The sequence below is a fragment of the Numida meleagris genome, chromosome 8, assembly GCF_002078875.1.
Source record: "Numida meleagris isolate 19003 breed g44 Domestic line chromosome 8, NumMel1.0, whole genome shotgun sequence".
Taxonomy (NCBI): Eukaryota; Metazoa; Chordata; class Aves; order Galliformes; family Numididae; genus Numida; species Numida meleagris.
The window spans coordinates 14,444,559-14,460,504 of NC_034416.1; the positions used below are offsets into that span (position 1 = coordinate 14,444,559).

Consider the following 15,946-nt stretch of genomic DNA (forward strand, 5'->3'; position numbering starts at 1 on the left):
ATGGCGGATTTCACTATTTCCTATTTAACCGTTCTGCTGTAAGCATGTACAACGTCCCAGAAACTCACCTCGCGTACAATAAATGTGAGTCAGAATAACATAGCTTTTAACATCCTTACAGTAAAACAGAGGATGATGCTGAATTTTTCCTCTGCTAACACAAAGCCTTCCACTTTGACTCACAGTCCTCATGCTGACAGGTACTCTGGAGAGTATTATTTAACAGACAGTGAATATAGATCCGGAATATTTTTACTGTTGTTTGGCTGCTGTACGTACAGAACGTAATTACGGCAGATTATTATTATGGCACATGATTTTCTGGAAAAAACATTTTCCTGCGTATCCCTAGCACATAGCAGTCTCCCTGCTAAGTACACTCCAGAGGTCCCGTAGTGAAATATCCCTGCTGCCAATGCTGCTGCCACCCCATCCCACCCACCGCCACTGGGGCTCCCAGAAGCAGTTGGCCCAGTGACCGGCCCACCCAGATGGAAGCTGGGGTTTCCCCCTGGACAAGCTCCGTGCCTTTGGTAGCCTTAGTGCTGGCTCCAGGGGGACCATAACAAATACAGGAGGAATTCAAGGATCTCTTTGTTTGCAGTCCAAAGAAATACAGCAAGGGCAAAAGATCTACAGAAACTGAACTGCGGTCTTAAGACAGAAGATAATAAAAGGAATTTTGTCAAGATAGTGCGTTGGGAAGTGGGGATTACCACTGCCCTTGTCATTGCTGTTTGAATCCAAGGGCTTTTCTGCAGTTTTACTCGCACAGCCGAGCTGCCACGTATCTGCTGGCATAGCTGTGCCATGGGAACACTGATAGTGGAAAAAAGAGCATTTTTCCTCGTTTAGTTTATATTGTCTAGAAGTGGCTTAAGATAAAGGAAAAACATGTCACTTGTCCTAAGAACATTTAAGCAAGCAATTTATCACCATAATAATATTGATTTAAATTCATGCGTCAGTGTATATGTATATAATTTTCCTGTAGACTGCATTGGAAGTCGAGCTTCTTGAGACAACATAGTGGTGGTCTTTTCACCAGCGTTATCTGTAAACTGGCTGGTGGGACAGAATTCTGCTGTATCACAGTGCCTGGATTACTGGCATTTCACATATATTGCTCTGGAATAAGAGGTTTGTTAGAAAATCACAGGGGAAAAAAGTCAGCTGCTAACACCACTGATAGTGCGTGGCAGTGCCGTGTGGCAGCAAAGTGGCAATGGCTGCTCTGGGCTATTAGTTCTGAAGATGCTTTTTCCAGAATCTAGCTCTAATGGCATAGCTGCAAAGGGAGCCCAGCTGCCACAGCAACAGCAAGCAACAAAAGAGGGTGTCCTGGAGAAAGAGGGATACAAACAGGTCAGTTTTTAAACAAATAATGGATTTTTTGAGATTTTCTGAAGTGGATAAGCGTTTCCCCCAAATCCCCAAAAGGCTGCAGTCGTCAGGGAAGGTGCACGAGATCTCGAGGAACTGGAATCGCTGGGGCTGACGGCTACAGCAGGAGGTGTTCAGCAGCCTCCATCTTGTCCTTGGATGAACAACCCCTCGCAACAGGGAGACGTGACCTGCACTTGCCTCCCACTGCTGGTGCTGCCCCATCAAACAGGATCACCATTTCAAAGACGCAACGGGAACTCCCCAGCACCTTCTGTGTCATGCATGACTTCTAGGCCCTCGCAGTGCTTCTGGCTGTGAGTCATGCAAATCTTATGCCACGCAAAGCAAAAATGGCTGCACCATGCATAGATTTTATCTCTCGAATAGAAAGTGAATTTTTTTTTTTTGGTGACAGTTTACTCCTTTGAAGAACGTATCGATTTCTGTGTAACTCTGCTTTTTCACCATAGTACTGTCTGGCTCTAATCTCTTTGAATGGAAACATTTTGTGTGAAAGACGTTACACAAAATCAACCGAAACTCTGCATTTTAACATCCATTGTTTTCAGTTTCCAGTTACAAGCTAATAGAACTGCAGGTCCCATATCTCATACCACACCCCCAAGTCTCACTGGCACTGCTTGAAGCTCTCATGATGGCAGAGCCCTCCTCTCCCCATCCCACTGCTGCTGAGAATCACGGCTCTGCCCTTGATCTCTGTTGTCCCAATTGATGCAAAGCTCAGCCTGCCGAAGAGAGAAGCCTGGTGCTCAACTCTGATATTCAGCTTCAGTGTTTAATGGAGGCAAGCTATCAACAGTCATAAGGTGCTGCTCTTCGTAGTAAGGAATATGTGGGGGAAACAGCTCAGGTTATTTAAATGTTGCCCAGAAATGCAGTCCTAATGGTTTAGAATTTGAGACTTGCATTTTCTGGCTCCCGGTTTCTCCGTAAGCTCTGATATTGCTAAAGAACCATTTCTATTTCAGGACTTTTCTTTCTGATGAGTCCAACCAAATACTTACATCTGAAATCCTTTCAGAGAGGACAAAAAAATTTCTCAAACAGATTTGTGCAAGCTGATAAACTTAAATGAAAGCTTCAGATCCAATGCTCCAGCTTGACTGCACACCTGCCCAATTCCAGCAGCTTATTAAAGACAGTGCTTACTTATGGATGCATTTTATTTAGCAAAGGAAAAGTTTATTGCTTAATAGTCTAGATTCAGTTGCACTGCATCACTGTGCCTACTTGCTGCTGTTGCTCTGCAGCATCATTTGCCTTTTCTTGCTGGTTCCAGCAAGGACCCATGAAGATCCTGCCCCACTCTTGAGTCTGTGTACCAGATGTGCAGTGAATTCGCATGACCATATTCTAATTCAAACAGCTATCTTGACTGCAGCAGCAACCCTAGGTGCAAGCCAGAAGTGGCCCGCTGCCCTGCTACAAAATGATCCTGTGTGCCTGAACCATCAACACGACAAGGCCGTCTATCTGAGCTTGCTTTCCTCTGCTCTGTTATCTTTTATTCCAAAGCATAGATGATGTGCTGAACACTTCCTGTCTTCAAAAAAAGCCCCAACCTCTGATCTAAAATCCACAACGTTATGATCATATAGAGATCCCAGTTCCATTTCCAAATCCAGTGAAACCGAGTCAAACCAAAACGTGCCTGTGGGTGCACAGTAAGTTCTGAACAATGACAACTAGGGCTGACACTGCTGAAATCTCCACCTAGCCCACGCTGTTAAACTGCATGCAACTCATTTGCCTAGAAATGTGCCTGAGACATATCACTTGGGTGCATCTCTGCGACTCTCCAGCTCCATCCCTGTTCTGGAAAGACCAGCACGATGACATCTTCAAGCAGGCTCTGCCCGGCTCTTCGCCCCCAGTTTGTGTCCCCTGCTCGTGGATGCTGGGTTTCACCAAAGCCTCTCTGGAGCCACCATGAGGTAAGTGCCGCGGTAAGGGGAGCCCCTGGGAACTTAAAGCAGCAGTGTAAACAAACTTACTCTTCCCCTGGCTAGCTATGGTATATCTGAAACCTGGCTGTGTCAGGCATCTTCTGCTTGACAAAATTACATTCAGTTTTAAGAATCCACCTACTAACCCCAACAAAGAAAAGAGGCAAATGCCATTGCAGCCCACTAGGAATACTCAAATGGCAAGCAGCTTTAACTCAGCTGCCAGCACACCAAGTTTATAGAGTTTTGAAGATCATTTCAAGCACAAAAGACCTGGAAATACAATGAGAGATAAATTGTTCCTTTAGGAGGAGAGCATAACCTAACAGAGCTGCAGAGGGTGTAACTCATCCTCCTTTTCATTTAGCAATGCTGATGGTGATGGTGAAGGCTGGGCAGGTTGCTGAGTGTGAGCAACAGAGGCCTGGAAAGGATGGGCTGTAGGTTGCAATTCTCCCAGCTGGAGATTTCAGTGCAGAAAACGTCTCGTAAAATCGTATTCACTCTGAAGACAGATAAATCATAGTAATTGTTCTTCAGAGTCTGAGATAAATGCAGCCTCTGGTAAGGGTACAGGATTTGAGTGGGCTCAAAGCAGAGCTTGAACTCCACAGGGGACAAGAAAGCCTCTGTCACTCACTCCCTCAGCATAAGGTTGAACACTGCCTGTGCATGAAAAATATAAATGTCTGTAATCATGGCAGCAATCAAACTCTTCACATAAATAAATAAACGACCCCAGTGGTCATGTGCTGACACAGAACCTTGTCTGCGGACATGGCTCAAGGTCTAAGGCACTGGGGATTGGCTTCTGGCTGAAAACCAGTAAAGCTTCTTATTAAACCAGCTATTCAAATCCATCATGTAAAGAAATATTCCTAGCCGTTCCGATTCCATCCCTCCTTTCAAGAAGTGTTAACAAATAAAAAGAGAATTACAAAAGCCCTGCAATTCAGGAGCAAGGAAACCTGTACTTAGCATCATTAATTCTTGCTGTACTCTCTAATTTAGTTCTCCTCTTTAAGTTTCATGGTAAATGTGGGATTTTCTGGAATGCCTCAGATTTTCACTATGTATCCTAAGGTCTCTTGGGTAGGGGGTACATTTACATGTTATGTTGGTAGGAAAGCAGCAGATTTGTGGAGGTACAAAGCACCACAAAAAAAAAAATCTCTGAGGGGTTTCCTGTACCAAACTGGTTTAGGTTATGGTTGTGGGCTTCTTCCCTAATTCACAAGGCAGTCAGACACCTCTTGTTGTGCCGCATCAATGATTTGTTTACAACAGCCCCCTTGGTGGCTGCGCTGTGATCACAGCTGGGGACACCCTTGGAGGTGCCTTTGTGTGAGTGTGACCCAGCCCTCGTGCATGTTCACCAGCCTGCAGAGAAGTGAGACGGCCAAGGGTTCAAGCAGGTACCCAGGGACACTTGTGCGAGGGCCTGCGCATGTTGTTGTGTGCCTGGGCCTTGGTCACCAGCCAGGCTGTCCCAAAAAGGACAATGGATTCAGATTTCCTGTTTCTAGCTTCACAGTGGCGTGTTTTCTCAAAGCTTGTTCTCTTTGTCGCGCTTTCCCTCCTGAGCACACCTTTCCAGAGAGAATTCTCGGCCATGCCCTGTCCCTCAGGTGTCCCGGAGCAGCAGTTTGGTTCAGAAGGGCGTAAGCTGCCACGCTTCTGCCAGAGTTGCTCTTAAAAATTTGATCATGTAAGAAAAAAAAAACAAAACTCTCGGTGAAACTCCATAGGTGTCAATTTAAAAACAGACTACTACTGCTAAAGTACTCTTGCATACCATGAAATTCTGTTGTAATTTCCTTCTAAGCAGCCTGGGGTTAATGAGGCTGAAGAGAATGATAGGAAGGAAATTATATATTCTTTTTTTCTCAACATGTCCCAAATGTCACCTCTGACCTGTCTTTCTATTTCTGGCATGGACTAAACTGCCTCTATTTATTTAGCAGCCTACACACCATTGCAGTAACATAGCAACAGTACTTTCAGTTGTGAATTTGTAAAAAGAACAGAAAAAAAAGAACACATTTTTTCATAAGAAAACTGTTAAGGCCTTACATTCTAGTAACACTTCAATAAATGCTTCTGTTTTCCCTTTTACAAGCCAGGTTCCCACTCTGCAAACCCAGTACAGAGATGCCCAAGGGAAGCAGGCAGCATCACCACTGTGATGGCCCCTAGCTATGCAAGTCCCACTTGGCCCTGACCTTCTTGTTTGCTTGTCCTAATGACGTTTTGGCTAGAACAGTTCAGCAGAAACGAAAGCAGGAGTTTGGGGAGGATACTGAAATAATGATGGAATGTATGTGGTGTTTTCCCCTCACGTTTCAAGAACAGTCTCCCATTATCTTAACGATCTGCAGCTCGGGGTGATACGATGATCGGGGTTATTTGTCCAGAAGGGACACTACCGAAGGCACTGAAGTGAAATAGGAGTAATAGTCCCATTTACAGCCAACATTTAGCAGTTTAGATCCCGCTACAGGAAGAGTAAGTGAGCAGAGAGGCATAAAGCACCCCTCAAGTCAGAGGGGCACTGCCTGAGGACACTTTGCAAATCCTATCTCAGTGGGAGCAAGGTGCCGAAGTATCTCAGAAAAGCAATTCCCTCAGCAGTGCTACTTATTTTTAAGCCTAGGGCCTTGGTGAGAACTTAATCACTTTATTGGGACGGGTTCGAAACGTTGAACTTATTAAAAATAAAACTACTTAAGATTGCAAAGCTTCTACTATAAATATTAGTAAACAACACTGATGTAGTAGCTGGAGCAGCAGCGAGCGCTTCACCCAGCAGTGTGGGCCTTGTGCAAGCACGGCCTCGCTGCCTCTGTAAGCCCAGCTGGCACCTCTTCACATGCTGCTTCCCTGCAGAGCTCTGGCCAGCACATGGGCACCCAGCCTGCCAGCGGCCCTGCAGATGTGTGCCTGCCCACCTCCAGCCCCTGTAGACCAGGATTTCACAAGGCATCAGCTCAATGCTTCTGCCAGTTTAGCGGCTTTATCAGCCAGAGCGTGAAATCTGCAAGTAACAAATGGACGATGACTGCTCCCAACTACTGGCTTCTCCTTCTTGGCACCACCAGCTCCTGTCAGCCTGAACAAATGTCTTCACAACTGCAAGATCCTTGACCTTCCACAAACAGTTTGCAAGTCTGGTATGTGAAAACAGACTGTCCGCAAACTGTGCACTCTGCTGAGATTACAATGGTTGCATTTTCAGAAAGGGCCCCATTACGACCATTATTCTGCTCAACAGAAATACGAACGCGTAACCCACAGTCCCTGAGACACGGGATTCACAGGGCAAATGATATTTGCCATTAACAGGGCTCGCAGAAACGATTGTCTTTTAAACTGTACTCTCAAAAATGAGTCAAAAGCTTTCAGGTGTCAATCCCAGTTCCATTTAAATTAACACCTTCATTTAAGTAATTTTAAATTCATACTACTAATGACATTTTACTGTCTTTTCATCAAATGTTCTATAGGAACAGATACTGAGCAGCTGACATGCACTGCTCCAGGCTCTGGTGGAAAGCTGCAAGGCGGTTTTGACTGCAGGGCTCAGTGGAGTTTCTGGCATCAGCTACTTCAGAGGAAGGGGACTAGCAAAATCTCTAAGAACAGTTGTTTCGATCTGGCTATTAGAAAGCTATTAATGAGTTAAGCTCAGAAAGGAAAGAGAATGTTTTGCTGCTGTGAAGGCTAGACACACCAGTTCTGTTTTGTTTTTAACAAATATGAAGTATTAAATTATGCAGCAGATTTTAAAACTGAACTTTGCATGGCTTTTAGGGCTTTTTTTTTGTGATGCAACACATACTAGAACAAGAGAGGAATACTGTAAAGCAGAAAATAAGAAAAGGTTGAAATCTAGCATTTTATTCAACAATTAGGTGAGAAAGAAGAAAATCTATTTTATCTGGCTGCTTGTAATGTTTTGACATGCAAATTTCATTTCAAACATGGCATTCTTTCCTTGTCTTATCTCATTGTTAATTCATTTCCAACTCAAATGAAAAGGACAAGCAAACAAATAAAGAGACTGTTTCTCTGCCAAGTAATGTTATAGGAGTAAACTTACCCTTTTCCCTGAAAACATCACATTGGCATAATGTGCATTCATAGCATTTTGACACATCGTTGGTAAAAGTAATGTGTTTATTCACATTACAGTTTTCAGGCTACAACAAATAGTTCACCGAAGTGCTACTTTTAATGCTTTTTCCTCCAGTGTCTGTTCAACTGCATCGCGAGCTTAATTACCACTCAAGTTAACATTTCCTTCTCAATTTCAGACATGTTTTTTTAAGTCTCTACTTTTGAATGCAAAGAACTGATAAGTCGTGGGTTTCTGTTTTGAGTAGAAACCAATAGCTGGACATTCCTGTGCACTGAAAACATGTAGGCAAAGATTAAACTGGGGCTTCAGAGCTATTACAGCCCCACCCAAATAAATAGTCTGAGGGAAGTTATTCTGCTTAACATTCTGATACTCAGGTTGCCAAGAACAGCAGTGTTTTTTAGAAATTATTTTTTCTTAGAAGTCAGCCTATCTCACTAAACATTGCGCTTAAACTACCAAAACACAGTTAAGATGGAAGAAATTGGTCTATTCTACAAACACCGCGCTTAACCTACCAAAGCATGGTCCAGCGGCGGAATGGGGTCTGATTTGCATCGAGCTAATTATAAATGTTTAAGGATGGAAGTTTAAGGATAAATTTTCAGCTGCTGTTTTACCTGTGAGATCTGTTTGTTCAGTGTTACACATAGAAGGGGATGTGTAGTCCACAGCACAGGAGCTTCTATCCTCAAGTCCTCATCTGGTATACAATTTTCTCAAGACCGATCATTTCCTTCAACCAGAGAGATCTTACGTTGGGCTTTAAAATGAGGCAGGAAAGACATAGCTACAAAACTTAGAACTACAGCCAGCTAGAAGCTTCCATGATCTTTCTCCATCACATGGCACTCTAATCCCCACCTTCCCAAAATTTGCATACGTTGTCTAAATGCACTCAGTTATCTCAGTGCGAGCTGGGGATATGGATTCCGGCAGGGTATGAAAGGTGGCCATAGTGCTCTGAGGACAGAGCATGAGAGGCTTTGTAGGAAACATCTGGAAGCGAACAGGCTGATGGACAGCAGTTACATTCTAGTTATTTTTTTGAAAAATACCCCAACTCCCAAACCAGCAGCAGAAGTATCTGAGTTCACACAGCACTCGGGGATTTCTTTTAGATGGAGGTGGCAGTGTCACCAGCCCACGCTAGAGCAGGGAGCAGCTCCACATCTCCCACGCCCCTTGCTGTGCAGAGTGTCTTGTTCCTATTACTTGAGTGAACTCTTCCATAGTTCTACATTACTTTTTCTTCTTAGTGGGCAGTAACTTCCCATTTGCTCTCCTGATAAACATCAGAACTTCAGCTAAAAATGAGGAAGTCATCTAAATTCTCTTATCGCGTACAACCGTAGTGATGGGCACAATGGTCAAGTCTTGGCCGATCCCCCAGCAGAGGCAGCCATCTCGTGCTACCTGCTGTGCCCTTCTGATGGCCCCTCCCACACAGACAGCAGCAGGGACAGTATTTTCCTACCTTCTTGATTCATAACACTGCTGATTTTGGTTCTGTGAACTTACCCAACTTGCCGTGAAAGCCATAACTCCATAGGCTGTCTTTCAGCTTGGCTTGAATTGCCAGAACTTGCCTACAGACACCCTGTGTGACATAGATCCCACACTCCAAAACCTGAATGGATGTAAACTGTTAGTCTCAATCCAGTCAAGTTGCTCATCTGATGCTGGCTGAGCCCTCTGTTTCCCTTTGCAGCTCAGACACTCCAATAAGTAGAGTGTTAAGAAGTGCAAATCTGAATTTTGCACCCTTTGGTTCATTTTGGACTCTTGTTCTAGAGATGCTGAGAAGGAATTTTGGTTTTCAATAATGTCTAAAGAATCCAGTTCCTCAAGTAATGCGAGAGACTTGCTTTTTTTGAGCAAGTGGTCTTCCCTCATCAGTTTGTATAGTACTGGAGATTAAAAATAGCTCTTCAGCTGGGGTACAGCTGTGCAGCGCTGACTTCACGGAGCTGCACAGAACTCACACCAAGCAAGCGTCTGTCCGCAGCCTTTCACTCCAGCTGCCCACCTAAGCAGCACTCCCTGAGCAGTGGGCAGGCTGCTGACTGCCACTGCTGCTCCCAGGCATGGGGAGCCACAGCACAACGACTCAAGGGCGGGTTCAGATTACCTGCCTGTTAAAAATCTGATCTCCATCTCCTTATCAGCACATGAAAAATATACCTTCTCCGTGGCATTTATCTCCTACTTCATTAAGCATCCTCTGTGCCCTTGCCATGCCTTTATTTCCCTCGTTGTGACACTTTGCTTTGGCTGTAAAATGCCCTTGTTTTCCAGGCCACGAAGCGATTTTCTCCCTGTTTCACTAAGCAGAAAACAACTATTACGATTCAGTGATCAGATATACCTCAACGTGAAAGGCAACATAAAGCTTGATGTTGAAGGCCGATGTTACAGAGCTGGGCTACAACACTGTCCTGAGCGCTGTGACTTTTATTTTTAACAAACACGCACTTTTTCCCCTTGAGGCTCCTTCTGCCTCACCCAGCCCCCTGGCTGGAAGCGCTGAGCTCTTGCACAAGGCACGGAGCAACCATCAGACTTGCAGCAGGTTCTCCCATGACATCCAATTTCCTGCAGAGGCTGGTACTCTCGATCCACTAATGCCCATAACAGACATCTCCAGTGGGGCCAGGTTTTCCTCCCGCAGGGCTGAGTCTGCCTGAAACTGTGTTTTCTGTCTCGAGCAGGACAGGCTTCACCTCACCATGCCACTTCCCAGTTTTGCAGAGCGCCTGCTTCCTCTCTAACCCTCCCTGCGCCTGGCTCCCCTGAGCCCCCAGCCCACGTGGCCTCAATGGGCAAGAGACCCTAAAACAAAGTTGGGAAACGAGAGCAGCACAGCTTTCAGGTCACACAGAGGGGACAAAGAACAGCAGCGAACACCCACAGTTCTCCCAGGAGAGTTCTCTGCGTCCCCAGCCAGGCTGCTACGGCACATTCGTGTTTCAAGTGTCAGGCAGAGGAGCAGAACTGCGAGTACTATGAGCACAGTATCAGAGTGTTTGCCTGCTGGAGTGAGGCTCCCTGTGCTTTCTAATGAATTCTCGGCGTTTAGCACTAAGCGCTCTGTTTTTACAGAAAGTTACACGCGGGTAATTAATCTCATGTTCGTTTCCTGCACATGTAAGGGAGCAGCCTTTGTTAGGGAATGATAAGACACTTCTAAGAATAGTACTACTGAGAGCATCAGCTTTGCAAGACTTTACAGGAAAAATACATGCTCCTAACACCTGCTTTTTGTTTCTCAAAGTTTTGAAAATAACTGCTAACATAGAGCCAAATCCTGCCCTTGTTTATGTGTAGAAAACCAGACTGGTCTCACTAGAGAACAATTAAAAAGGCGGGCATGCTCTGGTCTTTGGGGTCCCATTTTGCAAAGGCGTACTGCCCTAATTTTATAAACATTACACATCCCCACTGGCTTCACAGGGACTCTCTGCAGTTCCCAGTTCCCAAATTCACCATTTTGCGCAGATCCCAGTGAATGTCACGGGACTTTCTTAGTGATGGGGAGAGCCTGAGGAGTAAGAAGGGATCCATGCTCAGGCAGAGAGCCCAGGCCTGATGCTGAGCTCAGGGAAACGTATGCTGGGAGGTGACACAGTGGGACCCAGCAGGCGCTGGGCAGCCCCGCAGCCCCCGGCCAGCTCTGCCACAGGCAGTGCCAGCAGGGCACGAGGGCTGCTGCCACGCCGGGGATGTGTGGCTGTTGGCTGCTCTGCGGAGTCTGTTGAAGTGGGCTTTGTTTTGCAGCTCCGTTGCTTTCAGGCAGGCAGGGCGGTTCGGCTGTGCCGCCTCCCAGCCCTGAGCGAGATGCCCAAGCTGCCACGCTGGTGGAACTGTGAGAAGTGAACACAACGGCTCGTAGCACGTGGGAGACGATTTCCATTTGGTGTGCAGCATCTCCTCTGTCACCAGACATATGAGAGGGGACACCAGCCTTAGCTGCGCTTACAGCAGGTTTCTTTCCGCTTTATTGTGGACAAAGGGGTAGTTCATCCTCCTGATCAGAAAACAAAGCCTAATCTGCAGAGCTCCGGCTAATCTCGTCGTTCTTGCTGGAAGAATAGCACGGAGCCATTGCCCCGGGTTTTGTAGCTCAAAGCTCGAGCGGAGCGGGCTGCAGCCTGTGCTGCAGAGCCCCTGTGCTGGCCATCCCCCTGACTGCATAATGGGGGCTTTCAAGCCCCAGCTTTATCCCTTTCTGTTTTCTCTGCTTTGCCCTTTTATGAGTATCGAGTCATCAAAAATAGCTTCAGTGGCAGTTACTAATGGTCCCAGCCGGGTGAATCAGTGGCTCCCGCGCTGTCTGCTGCCTGCTGCACAGGGCTCTTAGCACCCCGCTACAACACGCCACGAGAATGACATGTCCGTATTTTATCTGCAGCTCCCTGGAGACACAGCACTGCGGTTATTTTAGAACTGGAAAACGTTAGTGGAACAAAGCAAATATTCAGCCACTTCAACGCCGTACTACGAGCTAAGAGAAGAAACTCCGGCTTAGAGTAAGTTAAAGTAAATCCTAACCTCAGTCAATTCGCCTTTCTCCTAGTTTTAGCAGAAAGGAAAAATACACCACCCAACGATCTCTGCCGCGTTCTTCACGAGGCACTTATTCCTCATACGATGAGAAAAAGCTCACATCAGCAGCCCGGCCAAAAAAACGCTGATAAACAGAAGCGAATACGACGGATGACGTGAGCCGCGCTCGGGAGCGGGGGCAGGCGGGCGGCAGCGCGGAGCGCGGGGCAGGGCAGGGCAGGGCGGGAGGGCACGGAGCGCGGTGCGAGCAGCAGCAGCAGCCGGGCACCTGCACGGGGAGCGGCAGGGCGCAGCGCGGCCCCCGGCGGGCTTACGGTTTTACTGCTGGCCCAAGCGAATCTATTTATTTATTTATTTTTCGAGGGTCATTTCTTTCTACTCGGAATGCCTTCCTTGCAGCTCTGCGGGGATGCAGTTTCCTATGTTTGCCACGCACACCCGTATTTTTTTTTTTTTTTTTTTGCAGAAAAACAGATGCAGCGCGGAGCGGGGGCCGTTCGCACGGAGCAGCGCCAGTCCCCGTCCCCACGGCGAGCGGCGGCTGGGCAGCACGGCCCCCTGCTCCCCCTGCCCCCCCTGCCCCAGCCGCCCTGGCAGCACCGCTAAGTGACCGCCTCTGGCGCACTGAGCTGCTAAATAAAAGTATCCCGACCGCGGCCGTTAGCAAGCGTTACAGGCATCTTAACAAAGCTGAGCCTCCGAATGGAACGCGCTGGCTTTTTTTTTTTTCTTCTTTTTCCAGGAGGGTTCGCGCCCTTCCCTGGGGAAGATGCCTCCGAAATTCTGTTACGAGGCTGTTGGTTACGGTAACGTTAACTGAAAGCGAGCTGCGGTTTTTAACCTAGGACACATTGCATAACAGCAGCAGGGCTGCGCCGGAGGAGCCGGCAAGGCGCTCGGACGGGGCACCGCAGCCCGCGGGCGCACGGCCGGACCGCGGCTCCGTCTGCTCGGGCCGGGACGCGCCGGGAACGAGAGCCCCGCGGGGAGGGACGGGCTCCGCGCGCACTTACATATCGCTTCAGCTTCCTCTCGGGGGGCGACTTGATGAGCCAGCCGGTGCAAACGACGTCTCCGGAGCTCATCTTCCCCCCGCTCCGCGCGCGGGTCCGCGGGTGCGCGGCCGCGCCTCGTTCCCCGGCGATCGGCGAGCTTCCTCCGGCCCCGCTCCCACAGCGCTCCGGCCCGGGGAGGAAGTCATGACATTGATCACTGACACGGCCGGCCCTCCTCCCTCCGCCGCGAACACAATGCAGCACACCGAGCACGTGATGGGGACGACGGGGACCGACGGCCGGGCGGGGTCCCGCCGGTGGCCCCGCCCGAGTGATGCGGCGCCGCGGGCGGTGAGCGCGGGGGGCCGGTACCCGGGGATGTAGCCGGTACCCGGGGATGGGGCCGGTACCTGGGGATGGAGCCGGTACCCGGGGATGGAGCCGGTACCCGGGGATGGGGCCGGTACCCGGGGATGGGGCCGGTACCCGGGGATGGAGCCGGTACCCGGGGATGCCGCCGGGCTCGCGGCTCCCGCCCTCCCGAGCATCTGCCCGCAGAACACCGTGCCTGGCCTCGCCGCTTTTTCGCTCAGCTGAGGGTTTTGTTTTTGTTTTTTTCCCTTCTTCCTAGAAACTTCCTAGAATAAAAGCATAAGCAGAGGAGCCTGCATCGGTAACTGTGGGCATTGTTAGAGAGAGCAAGATTAAAGTGCTCGCCAGACCGATCTGATATGTGCCACTAGCAAAGACCAGCAAAGAGGGATCGGACTGACCTCAAACACAGGTGCAGTTCACCTCAGCCATGTACCTAAGAGGAGTTCTCTGCTTGTAGTTAAAGTTCTGCTCCGCTCCCCTTCTCAGGCTCCTGATGTTTCAAAGTAAAACAACCCCTGGCTACTGGTAAGCCAGAAGAGAACAAATTGCCCGATTGCATTTTGATGGGAAGCAGGAGGGGCAGCGACTTTTTACATGATCTAATAGTGATAGAACAAGGGGGAATGGCTTTAAACTAAGAAAGAGGACATTTAGGTCAGATGTGAGAAGGACATTCTTAACTCAGAGGGCAGTGAGGCCCTGGCACTGCTGCCCAGAGCTGTGGGTGCCCATTCCTGGAGGTGCCCAGAGCCATGGATGGGGCCCTGGGCAGCCTGAGCTTGGGGGGGGGGCAACCAGCCCACAGCAGGGGTTGGATCTCAAGGATCTTTGAGGTCCCTTCCAACCTCAACCATTCCACGATTCCATGAGTCCCCCATGACCCCACAGTCGCCTGACTGGAACACACAGGCGTGCTATTTGAACCTGCTCATTTCCATATCGCAGAGCTAATGGTGCTATGATGAATGCTGAGAACAGTGTGAAAGCCCTCGCTGAGCTGCCGAGAGAGAGGAGCAATCAGGAGGGAGAGGAAGGGCAGAGCAGGAGGACTTATTTGGTTCACAAATGTGCGGGTATCGAAGCAGGAAGAGATGCCAGAGTAATCCAGGCTGACATTCTCACAAGCAAATGTTTTTCCCACATCTGGACTAAAGCACATCTTTTAAAAAGCTATCTAATCTGACCTTCAATATGTCAAGCAATGGTGAGGGAAAATATTTCCTTGTAGCCTGTTCCTGTGTTCTTGTACTGGGTGTGTTACATTTTATTTTAAAGCTGAATTCATCTAAATTTGACCTTCTGGTTATTTTCTCTTGCTCTGTGTCTTTTATTTTATTTAAAAAGTCCACCACAACAAATACCAAGCACGTCTCACTGAGCAGGGATCGCATCACCCCTTACCTTCCCTCCTGCAGCCAGTGGCTGAGCTCCCATGCAGCTATTTATAAGGACAGTTTTCCAGAGTCTGGGTAATATTTATGTTTTCCCTTCAAATTCTCTCCAGCTATTTCCATCTCCCTCTTGGCATACAGAGACCAGAACTGGTATCCACCACTGTTAGTCCCTGTTTCACTCATACTGACTTGCACTTCCCTAGCTCACCTTTTTACAAAAGCAACAGTATTGCATTTTCCCTCACTGTCTTACTCTAATAACTCATCTTCAGGCAACACAAACGTTGGCACTAGGACACTCCTGGGATGCTGATTTAGAAGATGTGCCCCTATCATACGACCTGTGCTCTTTTCTCTCTGCTACTCGCCTGCATTAGATGATAAAGGATTACACTTAACTATTCAACCCCTGTTGCTTGACAAAGCTGTCTCCATGGACATGCAACTACAGGCAGCAAAGGAACCCATTGCTGGGAGCATTTCTGCCTCTGCATCTTTTTCTGGCCTCTTGGTTGTCCTTCCTTGTCTTCTTCTGTTCTGCTCTTGTGTGCCCTCAGCTGAGCATCCCTGTTAGAGTTCCTATTCTCTTACTTGAGGTTAATAATATAAAAAACCTCACAGGGACATCTAGGAATTGTATGCGGAGTAAGAAACGGTATTTTACCACAGCTGTACTCTCTCTGATATCCAACAAAAATACACATTCAATTGGGACACACTTCCAAAGTGTCTAACTAGCAACCTAACCCCATGCTGACCTACAAAGCCTCACATAGATTGGGTGCAGCTGAGAGCCAGCCCCAGTCTGGGGAATGGCCCCGTTCTCTCACCCGGTGGCTGAACCCTGTTTACATGCAGGGCTCCCACCACACTTACTCAGCAAAATGCTGGCATGCGTCTGCAACATTCCCACAGCCAGCAGAACGCCCTGTGCCACTAAAAAGCCATGACATGGTATATATGTTCCAGCTGCTCCTGACAGCTCCCACTCTGCTCCCCCCACAGACAGCGTATTTCACTCTACCCATTTACAAGGACACATTCAGACACGTTGCAAGAAACATTCAGCCTCTCCTCTCCTCTCCTCTCCTCTCCTCTCCTCTCCTCTCCTCTCCTCTCCTCTCC

General features: G+C 48.1%; 1 protein-coding gene across 2 annotated transcripts in view; it reads right to left on the minus strand.

Annotated features, from left to right (window-relative positions):
* GAB3 (GRB2 associated binding protein 3) overlaps positions 1 to 13,325 on the minus strand; it is a 55,223-nt gene extending 41,898 nt beyond the window's left edge. For both annotated transcript variants that reach the window (XM_021406175.1, XM_021406174.1), the window contains exon 1: positions 13,071 to 13,325. In XM_021406175.1, coding sequence (XP_021261850.1) covers positions 13,071 to 13,142 — 72 coding nt within the window. In that variant the 5' untranslated portion in view covers positions 13,143 to 13,325. The remainder of the gene's footprint in view (positions 1 to 13,070) is intronic.